Here is a 14655-nt window from a genome sequence, read left to right on the forward strand (position 1 = left end):
GAACAGACAATCACTGCACTGGTTGAAACTACATCAAGAACTGACGTGATATTTCAAAAAAAGGAGGAAAAACCTGATAATCCAAACATGCAGGTAAGAACTCGAATTATTTTTTTCTGGCAGATCCTATTCATTCGTTGAATGGTTATTTTACATTGAGATTTAGAGTTTTCAGATGTCGCCATGCAGTAATAGTTTTCGACCTAACATGAAGTAGTACACGTGGGACTATTGGTGCTAGCGTTATGTGCACGGCTTTGGGATCGACAATGAATGGGCTTGATGGGCGGAGCTAGCCGTGCACTTCAGGCCAGCGTGAGTCACACACGGCATACAGAAAGAATGGGAAACCGTGTACAGTGCACCCGAAGTACGTGACCATATTTGGCAACAGTGCAGTGCAGTCAGTGTATACAAATGTATGACTTCGGATTGCCAAATCTGTTTTGTAGGCGAATGCGCTCCCAAAAGACAACTCTGTTAATGCGAATTAACACAACACTTTTGTGATAAATGCAATGCTTTTTTTAATGTTTTGTCAATTGTGTTGAAATATTGTTATATTTATATTGCTGAGAATGAGATGTGCTGTAGACTTGTTGGGAGAGCTAGTTTCTATGACATGTTGATGTATTGTGCCATATTAAACGACACTGAGTTTGTTTACATTCATATGATTTTGTTTGTGATGTATATTTATAGTCAATTTTAATTATTTTATTGTTAAAAAAATTAACTATTCTGTGCTTAGTTCAGTTACTCAATGGTTTGTATATAGTTATTTGTTTCTATATAAAATGTGTGATATTTTTCAGTATTTGTAAATCACTGTTGATAATTTTAATACATGTAAAATGCATTTTCATTGAGGGTAAAGACAGATACTCCAACCCAAAGCTCCTTCAGATCTGGAGATTCTCCCGCCTGAAACCCCTAGCAAACGGGATACTCCAAGTTGATGTGTGCGAAGTGCGAAGTTCCTAGGGTTTTTGATGCTCTCTGGTGCTATTAAAGGCTTTTTTTTTTTCAACATACAAAAGCAATAAGTAAGAAATCCTTTCCAACGGGAGACACAGAGCCAGGGCGGGAGAAATTAAATCTCAAGCGGAGAACGGGAGATTTTGCAATAATTGGTTTTCGGCGGGAGATCTCCCGTCGAAAACGGGAGAGTTGGAGTCTCTGTAAAGAGGTCAACGGTTTTACCTAGTGAAAAAAAAAAAAATCATGCATGTACTGTTGATAATTTTCTTGGGAATTTTGGGGTCTGGGGTCAAAGATCAAGGATTTGAGGCCGGGTTGAAATATTAATGTTTTATCTGTCTGTTCAGTGTTTCCGTCATATTCATATTCATATCGATAGCCAATCTCAACATATATGATTTATATATATATTTTTTACAAAGTCGTATTTGTGTTTTGATTGTAAAAATGAACAATTTCAGCTATTGAGCTGCATGTTATTTTTTATTGGCAATAAACCTACATTGAATTGAAAATTGAATTGAATAACGGAAAACAGAACAACAATTCAGTGTTTATTTACTAGTACAATGTAGAGTAGGCATATTAATTATTGTGGCACACTCGCGCGTGTACTTAACTCCATCGATAGCCCGGCCAGACGCCTGTACTGAATATAGTACACGTACAGCGACAGGGCCTAGCCCAGCCTAGGGCTGTGACCTGTATATAGTTAATCATGTATAATTCATAAACAATAACATGACTTTAATTACTAGTATAACTCACACACAGCCTGATGAGGCCCCAGCCTGGCCGAAACTGTTCCAAGTCGGGCCAGGTCAAGGGACCAAAGCTAAGCTCCATCCCATACTGTATACGCCATATATTTCGTGAGTCTAAATTTTCGCGAATTGGGAATTCCCGACGATTTCGCGAGTGGTTAAAGTCGCGATCGTGGAGTCGTGTACTGAACGGAGAAGTGTACACGCATACGTCACATTCACATCGGGATCAGAGTCAATATGTTCGTGTGTCTGTAATTGCGCGAATAGCACCTGACCTGCGAATTTCGTGAAAATAAAAACCTCGTGAAATATTTGGCGTATACAGTATATGTTTAGACTATCTAGTACTTGTTAATTTTGTTAACCAAAACGTTTTTTCCCACGACCGGGCCCATCATCTCTGGCCATACTTTGGCATGCCTCTCGCCTGGGGGTGTTTCATCTGCAGTCAAACTTAATCTAAGATTGACCAAAAATTATGGTATGCCACTGGTTTCCCTGTTTGATTTTATATTAGCCTAATCACTACCCACTTCAAATTATTATTGAATGTTTACAGAATGATTCCATTGTTATTTATTTAATCTTGTATTATCAATGGCTACATCAGTACATGAAAAAAAGTCTCCAAAATTTTCATTTTCATTAGAAAGTTGAGCAACATTGAAGACACACACAGCATACCATAATTTTCAGTCAATCTTAAATTTTGTAGGAGAATGCACTCCCAAGAGACAACTCTTTAAATGTGAATAACGGAAAACAGAACAACAGTTCAGTGTTTATTTAGGTTCTTTCTTTACGTTTTCTTTAATGTGATATGCGTAGAATCCATCTCTGTTGTAATCAATTGTTATCGACATGATGACATCATGCTTGCCTATAGAGGCAACTTATGTGGGGCAACATTTATTCCATCATCACCATGAACACATTAAAAGATGTAGAGAAAGAGACAGAGTATCTTGACAACCATTTGTTTGTATCCAAGGACCCAAATGAAGACACCCAGTGGAATGATGTCCTTCGGGCGAAGGGAATCATTCCCGAGAAGGAGGCGACGGTGACGGAGGACCAGATCGAGAGTCTCCTTGACCAGGCAGTGGAAGAGAAAATAGGATCAGGAGGTGGGTGCTTTTGTACCTCTTCATATTTAAAGGACAAGTTCACCTTCATAAACATAAGGATTGAGAGAATGTAGCAATATTAGTAGAACACATCATTGAAAGTTTGAGGAAAATCAGACAATCCGTTCAAAAGTTATGAATTTTTGAAGTTTTTGTGCAGTACCCGCTGGATGAGAAGACTACTGTAGTGTATGAATAACTTAGATGTCACATGCGTACAACAATATAAGGAAAATATAAAGAGAATTTCACAAAATTCCATCTTTTGAAAAAAGTACACATTCCCCTGACTCGTTACCGATAAATGTTATGGGTAATATTACTCCCCCTGCCTTTAGAAAGAGGCAAGTCAATTGCTCTTTTATTATGCGAAAAAAGTGAAAATATGTTGAATTTTCTTTTATATTTTCTTTATACTGTTGTACGCATATGACTCACAAGCTGTAGTAGTCTCCTCATCCAGCGGTTCCAACACAAAAATTTAAAAAATTAATAACTTTTGCATCGATTGTCCAATTTTCCTCAAACTTTCACTGATGTGTTCTACTAATATTGTTGCATTTTCTCAATCCTTATGTTTATGAAGGTGAACTTGTCCTTTAATGAGGCTCAACATTGTGTAGTGGGTTTACTTCATGCACAGTGAAAGACTGATATACTAATGGATGGATGTTTTCAACGGTAAGTGGTCACATTGGACCGAAGTGTTGTATTTTTCCTGTGACAGTATCATAATATGTTATAAAATTTTTCTTATTTTCTGCAAAGTTTAGGCGGTCATAGATAAAAAAATCACAGTGATTGTTCTGTATAATGGTAGATCATGTAAAAAGAAGGAATCGGTCTGAGACTAGAATCTGTCACATACTTTCCAATATTGACCTCACATAATGCATCACAAGGAATATAGTTGAAGTTAAATATCCCATATTTTCACTTTGTTTGTTTGTTTGTGTTTTTTTTTGGAGCAGGTTTAATCACAAATATCTCAGATTGACAAAAATGGAGGTAACTCATTTTGCGATGAAACTTAAATTCTTCTTCCCTTTGATGTCTGTGTTTCCAGAGAAAGCATTGGAAGATATGACGTTAGATGAGTTAGATGAATTGGAGGATGAGGAGGAAGAAAGGATACTTCAACAGTACAGGTAAGAGAGAGTAGAAGATTTGCTGTAGGTGTACGTACAAAAACTGGATAGGGTGAAACTAAAGAGATGCTTTAAAAATGGGAGTGTTGCATTTGCTGGGAATTACAGACTACTTGTTTGGGATGAAATAATTCTGAATGAGCACAGTGAAATAACCACAAGAAATTGTAAAAAGTCGAGAGAAAAAAGTAATTAATCCTTAAACTATCTTACTTTTGTGATGTAATTAATCCTTAAATAATCTTACTTGTGTGTCTGTGGTGTAAGTGACATTGTATTTTAGTACATTTCATGTTATGACCTGAAGGTGCATTAAAAAAAAAAGAAGAAGGAAAAATTGGGTGTGCAATTGTTGACATTTTCACAAGGACATTTTACTAACCTGTAGCAGAGGTGTGAGTAACATTTCAATGAATCAAACACTTATGAAATATTACACAAGTAAAATGTGGTCACATAAGCATGATGGCAACATGTGAAAACTTTACAGTCAGTAAAATGACCACATTTTACCTGTGTAATATTTTATAAGAGCTTGATTCATTGAAATGTTACTCACACCTCTGCTACAGCTTAGTAAAAATTCCTTGTGAAAATGTCAACAATTAAACACACCAATTTTTCTTTTTTTTTTCTTTTTAATGCACCTTCAGGTCATAACATAAAATGTACTGAAATACAATGTCACTTACGCCACAGACACAAAAGTAAGATTGTTTAAGGATTCATTACATCACAAAAGTGATGATGATAATAGTGATGAAGATTGACCAGCTCATGTGATAATATACTGCCAGCATGCCCGAGAGTATGCACATAACAAAATTTCTATTGACCCGTTGAGGAAGAGTCCTGAGTATACTCGGGCAGGGGTTTATTGGAAATGCATGTTGTAGCAACATCAGTCCATCCTCAACGGGTTAACACTTTCTGTTGTCTGCTTTCTAGACCCTTTGCCAACGGGACTCCGTGGTGCCGCCCCACGACAAAGTCGCTGCCTTTTGCCGAAGGCAGGGCAAATCCACCTAAACCTACTCCAGTTCTCGACATTGAGGGCGTCAATATCCTGTATAGCAAAATAGTATGAGCAGAGGGTCTGGAAGCCAGACTACACTTTCTGATTTTAAGTCCTCAGAATGTCATCAAGCATTTCTTTGTTTTCCCTTTTGTGTGTGTGTGTCAATTTTGTTATCAAGTCCTGAAGGCTAAGAGATATACTGTACACCTTACCATACTTTGGGTTTACAAGCACTGTGATGCCAAAGGAAGTATTTATTAAATGGGTTGGGGTTGACAACTATATGACAGGTAACCCATGGGAGCAGCCAGTACTTTGTAGTTATTTTTATTATGAATGTAAATCAACCATGAAAAGGCTCTACTGTAATGTCGTGGCTCAGTGCAATATTTTTCTTTACCACATTTGGCGTAACTAGTCTCAAAATGTGTATGCAGTAGTGTTGTTTTATCAGTCATTGATGTTGCTGGGTTTGCATTATCAATGTGTATCAAACTGTGTACTTGTGCATTGCAGGCAACAGAGGATAGCAGAGATCAAAAGGATACAGGAGAAGGCAGTCTATGGCTCGGTGAAGGAGATCTCCGGTATAGACTATGTGCAGGAGGTGAACAAAGCAGGGGATGGTGTCTGGGTTGTGCTGCATCTCTACAAGTCTGGGTGAGTCTTGTGCAGTTACTGTGTGAGGGGCTGCAGCCAAGTACTGGTGGGAGGGGTTAAGAGATTATGTGTTAGTAGACCCATTTTGGAAGAACATCAATGGCGATGAGAGAATAATTTTGTGACTTGCATGTACAGTTGTACAGCTGTAGATGTAATAAAATCAGGGCACACAACAATGTGGATATTCAACAGAGACACGCAAGAAATGTATGGTTGTGCATGGGCTTGTTGGTGATGCTGTGAAAATGGCTGCTGTGGAAAATTCAAATTGCTATCTCAAAGGGTTTTGAGAACCAATACGAGTTAATGACTTTTATTGTTGGGAATATAAAGAATAGTGGAACCTCACTCATGATTTAAAATACTAATACTATATCAAAGAGGTTGATAGTCCTTTGTGATGACAGCATTCCAAACCCTTCAGGTAGAGTATATGATGGAGCATATGAGGAACATTGAGGAGTATTTTGAAGAAGAAGAAGAGCATTCTATATCAATGTTCCCTCCTCCTCCAGTCATTATCGGTATAATTAGAGCCTACTGTTATCTGACTTAATGAGGTAAATCATTTGTATGAATTACCTGTATTATGCTACCACCAGCATTGTGAGTAATACCCGGTACAGGTTTTACATCAAATGCCTAGTATTTGTGCTGGTGAAATTGTTCATACACTGTACATCATGTATTTTAGAATTGATAAAAAGATGATACTGAAACTGAATTACTGTATACGCTGTTATTTTCACAAATGATTAGGTCATAGACATTTTCGCAAGATGTTGTTTTTGCAAATAGACGCCAATGCAAACTTAAATATAAGTATTACCCTAGCCCTACATGTAGATACATTTTCGCATATGTTAAATTCGTGATCCAACTGTGATTCATGAAATTCGCGAAAATTAACCCCTCATGAAAATAGCAGCTTATACAGTGATGAATCATACTTGAGTTTGTAGGATTAGATATGATGTGGGGTTAGATTTAAGTGGAAAGAGGCTGTGGATTGGTATTCAAAATGATATTCTGTAGACTTTGATAATCAGCAGTCGGTGTAAAATCATACAGTACAGTTCCAATGTCTATTAGCATGCACAGTCATAGGCTGCCCTCTTGTGTTGGATGAAGACCACTCTTTGTCATTGGATGCTGGTTGATAGCATTTACAATGTACGTATCTTCACATAAAATTGAAGATGCACCGCATGATGTGGAGAAATGAAACAGTGCCCAAGAGTTTTCCTTGGAAATGGCGTTACAGCACATTACCAATCACTCATACTGCTCTCTATAGGTGATTAACAAGCATAACATCATTGTGTGAATAATGAGGTTTTATTATGAACTGCGATATTCATCTCATGAGGTGATTATGCCAACATGGCACATAGTAATGAGCTATGCAAACTGAACAGTATACAGCGGTAGATGCATGGCAAATGTGACATAAAAAATTATGTACGTTAGATCTATATCACACAGTGCACACAAAGGTACATAAAGAGCAGTGCCCAATTAACCCAGTGGCTAAGAACAGTATGCAGTAGGATGCATACAAATAAATGCTGAAATGGTTGTGCTTTTTACCAAAACCAAGTCCCCATAACCTTTCTTTAACTGTAGCTGATGTTTGATGGTATAAATGGTGATAGAATTGCCCAACAATTGTTTTGGCAGTGGAGCAAATGAACAAGTAATTTATTGATTATGTTTAACGGCACACTTTTAATATTGATGTTTTTGAAGAATATGTATAGTGTAACTCAAATTTATGTTTGTTGGGCTGTATTTTTCCTGACTCGTGACTTTTCCCCCCAGTATCCCATTATGTGCGCTCATCAACCAGCATTTAACAAATCTCGCACGCAAGTTTCCTGCAACCAAGTTCCTGCGGAGCATATCAACGACGTGCATACCCAATTTCCCTGACAAGAACCTGCCGACGATATTTGTCTACTTTGAAGGGGAGCTGAAGAGTCAGTTTCTGGGGCCACTTGAGTTTGGGGGCATGAATCTTACAGTGGAAGGTAAGTACAACAGTTACTGTAGATCCAACCTTTTTCTTGTGTAAAATGTGCCAAGTAGCATTTGTCAAGACTGAACCAGATTAGAAAAGGTGCAGCATTGTCCATCTTGGTGCATACACTTTTGTGTTTCAAATTTCTGATGAACCATTAGCTGTGTGACAGAATTTCTCTCCTTTTTAATAACAATTTCAATGTATTTTTCATGACAAAAGGCTTGCATTGCACTAAGATTAACTTTGATGCTGCAATACAAGGGCAAGGCATTGAGAAAGAGATATAATGTAAAATTGTAAAATGAAAAAGCATAATTCTCAGCATTTAATCTTTGCTGTCTTGGAACAACCTACATGTTAAGGGGAAACAGTCGTAGTGAACTTTATATTAAAGGGACATTCCAGACAATTTATATAATTTCACATCATGTAGTGCATGAATTGATAGTGCCAGTTACAGATTTGTGGATTTTATTTTGGTCCATGAGGAGATAAACCAATACTGTGAAAATCCTAAAGATGATACACTGAATGAACAAAAGTGATGACATACATGTAGGAAGCACACATATTCCAGTAATGAAAATATGTAATTCCATAATTCCATTACAACAACACTTGCTTGGCAAGAACCAGTTTGTAGATGCTGAGATGCCAAAGCTGAAAAATCTTTTGGGGTCTCCTTTAGTCAGACTTATTATAGCATTGGAACTGTACTGTCATCATCATCTCAGTTCTTTGGTGAAACCATTTTGTTTGAAAACCAATTAAAAACATGGTGTGAGATTCAATTTTAAAGTGCCCATGTCTGTGGAAAAAATTCTTGAAAAATCCTGTCATGACTTCCTAGAATGCTGTAATTTTTATGCGTATTTGCCTTTGAAGAAAATTTCACACCTGTCATCGACATGTTATTTTGTGTATTTTCTTCCTCTTCTTTGGTACTTTTGGCTCTGCAAACTGATGAAAATTGGTGGAAATTGCAATACAAATGTAGTAAAATAATTCAAATCCAAACTTTTGGTAGTGCGTTCAGGTGCGATGGGCTTGATTTATATTTACCCATTCAAAGTGTATGCATACGTTCTGTACAAAAGAATGTGTGTGTTAGCTACCAAGCTGTTCCACTGACCAAAGCCTTGCCTGACAGTTTCCAAAAGTCCAGCCATGGCTTTGAGATTTTGCGCAACGAAGAAAGAAGGGCAGGTACATCTGTAAATTTGAGTGGATTACAATGTAAAAGTCACCTGAGGATTCAGTGTCACAGATTGACATACAGTTCGACCTCGCTTATCCGGCCATGTCGGGACTGGCGCTCATCCGGATAAGCGAATTGGCCGGATAAGCGAATTGGCCGGATAAGCGAATTGGCCGGATAAGCGAATTGGCCGGATATATGGGAGACACAATGTTAATGTATAGCTGCCGTCCAAGCTGCCATCCCAGTGCGCTGGCAGCTAGGCAGGTAGGGTACCCCGCAACGGTGGTGTAATCTATGCTAGCCTGCGCAAAATTGTAGTCCCTTCTTCACAAATATAAAGTATATCTTTATGTGAAAATCATACATGTTTTACCTCATTAGATATTGAGAAACCTATCATGCACATCTTATGAAATTAGTGAAATAGATCCATGAAAAGATGTTAAAGTCACTGTTTTTTCTTAATTTTTAGATGAAAAAAAAGTCCTTCACTGCGTGAATGCGTCCGGATAATAGAGATTTCCGGATAAAAGGAGGCCGGATAATCGAGGTCGAACTGTATACATAGGCAAACCATGTGTTATAACGAGATTGTCAGGAAAGTGTGAATTTTATTGTAATTAAATCTCATCAGACTCGCAAAGTAAATAAGGGGAATAATCATTTTCCAGTAAAATAATCTCAGTACTAATGGAGTTTTGTTGTATCCATGTTCATTATAATAATAGGGTTCATCTGCACTAACTGTTTACACTATTTGTCAACTTTGTCTTTGGTAGAACTAGAATGGAAACTGTCCCAAGCCGGTGCTGTGAAGACAGACCTTAAGGAGCAACCCAAGCCACAACTCAGGAACACGCTGACAGTATTCTCCGGACGAGGCAACAAGGACGATGAATCTGATGACGATGATTACTGATGACGACGATGATGATGATGAACACTGGCTGTTGATTGGGCGAGAATGTCACATGACCCTCAATAGTGATCTAAAAGAGGACGAGTCACTGGCAGAGAAGTTTCTTGCAAAGCCAGCAGAGAACCATAGGATTGATATCTTCCATCTACTGTAGAACAAGAAGACTAACACCAATTGCAGACCGAACATAACTTTTGTTGGAAAGCCTGCTCTCTCTAGGCCATGTTATCACATGTTCATACTGCATATTTTCAATTGCTTTGGTAGCCACTCAATACTGTAAAGCAAGGTATCTTCGCGGCATGAAATTTTTTGCAAATTGTTGCTGGCATTCAATGCATAGTGTAGACAAGAACTTTCGCATGCAGTTCAATTTCGGGAATCCTGGCTCTCGCGAAATTCGTGAAATTAATCTGTATGCGAACATATCTATTTTTACAGTATAAAGTTTTGCAAGTCCCTATTTGTGAAACTATTATGCTTGTAAAGTACATTGTATGTTGAGGGTGTGCACTTTCTTCAGGTGATGTCAGCTCTGGTCACATGAAAAAAGCACTTTAAGACTTGTCTGCGGTCAACCTTGCCCAAGTCCAATCTATGTGGACTGCAGAAATAGCTCTGACTTAGGGAAAATTTGACTTATGAGGGATTGAAATCAGTAGAATGTAAAGAGAACTGGATGGAAAAGACCTTTTATGTGGTCAATTATTCGACTTTAATATGCGAAGTCGACTTAAGCAAGGTTGACTGTATTTAGCAAGCTTTTTATTTAGTTCATACAGTGCACTCCCGTTATAACGAAATCCTCGGGACCGGCAGTTTTCTTTCGTTGTAACGAAATTTCGTTATAACCGAACAAATACAATATATAACGAAAACAAGGAAACCACGTATATATACACTGTACAATGTATCATATTCTGTTTGCTGAATACTTATCATACACTGGAAAGCTATGTGAAATGTGATGGGATGGCTGTATTACAATAATAAACGCAAGTTCCCCTCAGAAAATGTGCGTGACACAAGGAGTGAACACACAGTGGTGAGAAGCGTTCACCCATGCAGAAACGCTGTATAATATGCTTGTTCTGCTACGTATTTTCGAAAGCAATTCGCATTTCGTTATAACGGAGCACATTTCTTTTGTTTTTCTTTGTCTGTGGCGCTCGGAAAAGACTTCGTTATAACGGAAATTCCGCTATAACCATGTTCGTTATAAGCGAATTTTGTACCATAGACTTTAATGGTGATAATTTTGGGACCAGAAGATTTACTTCGTTATAACGAAATTTCGTTATAACCGTGTTCGTTGTAACGGGAGTGCACTGTATCCCATTTACAAGGCGTGCATCAAATCTTTAACACACTGAAGATAGTGACCCAACCTCAGCGTCTCTTTGCAGTAGTCTGTTTTGAGTTTCAAATGTGTGAGGGGATGAGCATGATATGAAGATTTTTATTGCAGAATGAGCTAACTCCATTCTTGTTAGTTTGAGACATTTGCGGTGAAAGCTGCCAAATACATTAAGAAAAATGCTATGATTTCAGTCATAACTTTAAGAATGTTTCTTAGGTTACAAGTCGTCGGATGAGAATGAGAAGGGTGTTAAGTTGCCAGTAAACCCTGTTCGAGACAACTTAACACCCTTTTCATTCTGAACCGACGAAGTGAGGTATCACTGGAACAGTTTCATTTTGCTCTATCTGATGATGGACTTCAGTGTTTAAAAAATGTTGCTTAGCTCTTTTTGCAATGAAACTCTTCATATTGAAATGCTGTGGATAGTGTTCACCTGGGCCCCATTTCATAAAACTTGTTATCAGTGACAACTGCCACATTTCTATGACAAATTTGCTCTTAGCCAATCAGACACAAGGATTTCAGTGGCTTATAACAACTATGACAACTTGTCACTGATAACAAGTTTTATGAAACAGGGCCCAGGTGTCCCTTCTCATTCCATGCAATTTGATTGAGATGCCTCTTGAACTGACAAAGAATGTCGGAGAACCTCATCTAAACTGGCCATCAGTACTATGCTATCGAGATTCTTATGTTTGGAGTTTGAAATTCATTTTATGCTTTATATAAAAAAAATGATCTCCTTTTTTAGGACAAGGATGTGATAACTTTCTTTCACAAAGAAGATGAGTCCTGCCATTCAGGAAGATTAGTAATCCTCTTAATTCAGATTTCATTTGGTAGTACAGGTTTTAGCTAAACATGATGATCATTTTCATTTTCTTTATTGTTTCAACATTTTATAGTTATTATTATATTGTCATCATGTGTCATAATCAACAATAAAATATATGACGGTTTCTTTTGTAAATGGAATGTAAAAATTCTGATTGTTTCTGTGTTTCTGTACATAAATTCATGAAAATATGACAGGGTCAGACAGAATTGTTGCTCACATTTAAAAAATTTTCATCACGAGGAATGGCCAACTTCTATTTATGTACTTTAGTCAGTGTGAAAATGTGGTCAATCAATGCCTTGTTTTGACTCGATACTTAGCCACTCCTAGAGTCCGGCTTGTGATGGCATTCTGATTTTGTGAGTGTGCCAATAGAAACAAATTTGGAAGGACAACTTGAGGTTAAAGGGATGGTATAGTTTTGGTTGAGATGGACAATTCAGATTGTAACTTTTTTGCAAGATGATGAGAAATGAGATATTTAAAAGCATACAATTCTGAAAGGTATTCAGAGCTTGTCTGATGAAAATTGGTTTTGAAATGGCTGAGATATCTCCCAAATAAAGTGAAACAAAGAGGTACTAATATATGGTGGTTTGCACCTTTTATTAGGAACTCTTTGTGTCTGGACATCTCAGCCATTTTAAAAGCAATTTTCATCATATAGTCAAGACTTGAACTCCTCTTAAAATGTATGATCTTTGATATTTCATAAAAGGTTTCTCATCTCACGAAAAAGTTTAAAACCAGTTAATTCTATGAATATTACAGAGAGAAATAGAGGGAGAGAGTGAGGGGGGGGGGGGGGGAGTCCACTGTATCGAAATTTCGTTATATCCACTAGCTCTAAATGGAGTACACTGTGTATTATGCATACTAAGTTTGCTTGAATCATAATGTAAGAGCCAGAACACAATACAACTGTACATGTAGGCCTATCTGTCACAGTAACTATTTATTGAGTACCAGGTCTAATTCATCATTTACTGTTTATCAAGTAAAATAATGTTTCTTTTTCCTGTTTACTAAAATTGCCATTCATGTACTCATATGTATGAATAAACATACAACGCAATAGATGTGAATACTGTACATGTACATAATAAAACATGCAAAATCGCCACATGTTAAATGGATTAAACAAGCAGTCAAAAACATCAAAAGCCACAAAACCATTCCAAAGCAGCAGTCACTTTAGTGTGTTACGTCAGTGGTTAGCCATTTTTTTTTCTTCTCACCTAATTTAACAGAAAGATAAGAAAAAGAAAAAGAAACTTCATTTAGCACACTTAATATGATCAATTTTCTAATCTATAAAACAAAGATAGATTATGAATTTTGCCGTCAAAATATGTGTTATACCATGTACTGTACAATATTATTTCATCAACTGCAGCTGTTGACGGCCTCGCTAATTACGATGTGTATTAGTTTCCTGCACCAAAAAAATTACATGCATCTAGTGCAGACATTCACTGACTTGAATTTTGTTCGTGTATACAGTGTAATTGTGATGCCGTGACCATAATCACTCTTTTGATGTTATGTATAATGGGAGGTCATTATCCAGTAATGTGAAAGAGTTTTAAACTTCATTCTTTGTTGATAGGTTTTTGACCAGATGTAGAAGCGATGCCGGATAAAAATTTCAGCCGTTAAAATGTCACGGAAAAAAAAATGTCACTGTTAAAATGTCACAGGTAAAAATATCAGAGGTACAGTCCAGGGTGAAATTATGAAATACTATATCGAAATGATCGTATTTTATAGATCCACTTCATTGTAGATTGAACACAGCATTCATTGGATAATTCTTGTCTCGAAGTGGGAACATGTATGCACTAAAATATGACACCGATGATCTTTTTGTCCTTGAATAGCGGCTATTTGCAATTATTACATCGCGTTTAGGGTCTCAATTCCCATGTAAACACGGTAACTCCTCCCTTCGTACATCGAAAGAGGAAGTTGGCTGTCTCCAAGACGGACCAAATAAAAGCTAGCTGGAGGTGTAGTAACGTGAAATGTTACAAGCTGGTTATATTAATAGTAAACTAGACTAGGTTAATTATAACTGGCCCCTAATTAATTAAACGTACTAGAATTATTGATATAAACTCGTGTTGACTTCCCGCTACACTACTATCTCCATGAACACAGTCATGATTACACACCAGCTGTTTTGTACCCACCCACCACATTTCGATCACATTACTGTATCTTCCATTTTTTTTGTTGAAAACTAGAATGATCAATCATTTGGTTGTCCCCAACTATAGCAGTCTTTTATTCAAGACTCAAGACACATCTTTTCATTTAACTGTCCATTATCATCAAGTATATCAGAAGCTTTTGCAGCGCAGAATTTTCGTACATTAGGTTTTGCGCTTTATAAATTATTGTTACTACATGTATTATTGTTATCATTATTATTGTTATTATTATTATTATTATTATTATTATCACTATTATTAATACAATGTAATTGTGATTACTGTTATTGTTATTACTATTATTATTTTAATTTGTCTTGTCCGCGTATCGGTAGCGAGGCATAGGCGTCACTTTTCCGTTGTCGTCGGCGTCGTCAACAATTTGGTTAGA

At 37.1% G+C, this 14655-nt stretch overlaps 1 protein-coding gene across 2 annotated transcripts; it reads left to right on the forward strand.

The window, feature by feature from the left end:
• The first annotated feature begins 3 nt into the window (after positions 1-3).
• On the forward strand, positions 4-11446 carry LOC139727851 (viral IAP-associated factor homolog). Of its 2 annotated transcripts, XM_071638824.1 has the most exons (6): positions 4-93; positions 2740-2875; positions 3942-4023; positions 5558-5701; positions 7526-7734; positions 9708-11446. In XM_071638824.1, exons 1-6 carry the CDS (start codon positions 88-90, stop codon positions 9845-9847), a joined length of 717 nt encoding a protein of 238 aa, XP_071494925.1. In that variant the 5' UTR covers positions 4-87; the 3' UTR covers positions 9848-11446. The 2 variants fall into 2 exon arrangements, with proteins under 2 accessions (XP_071494925.1, XP_071494924.1); XM_071638823.1 differs by lacking the exon at positions 4-93 and having other exon boundaries at positions 2584-2875.
• Positions 11447-14655: the final 3209 nt, after the last annotated feature.

This window comes from Diadema antillarum, unplaced genomic scaffold (assembly GCF_040938485.1).
Source record: "Diadema antillarum isolate AM-2024a unplaced genomic scaffold, OU_Dant_1.0 seq00000156_RagTag, whole genome shotgun sequence".
NCBI classification, from domain to species: Eukaryota; Metazoa; Echinodermata; class Echinoidea; order Diadematoida; family Diadematidae; genus Diadema; species Diadema antillarum.

What these genes read in the sequence shown, in the direction of transcription:
- LOC139727851 (XM_071638823.1), top strand. Translation starts at nt 2,644, where the DNA reads ATGTGGGGCAACATTTATTCCATCATCACCATGAACACATTAAAAGAT. An exon ending in AGGATACTTCAACAGTACAG is followed by an intron (nt 4,024 to 5,557) that starts GTAAGAGAGAGT and finishes TGTGCATTGCAG; the next exon opens with GCAACAGAGGATAGCAGAGA. An exon ending in CTGCATCTCTACAAGTCTGG is followed by an intron (nt 5,702 to 7,525) that starts GTGAGTCTTGTG and finishes TTTTCCCCCCAG; the next exon opens with TATCCCATTATGTGCGCTCA.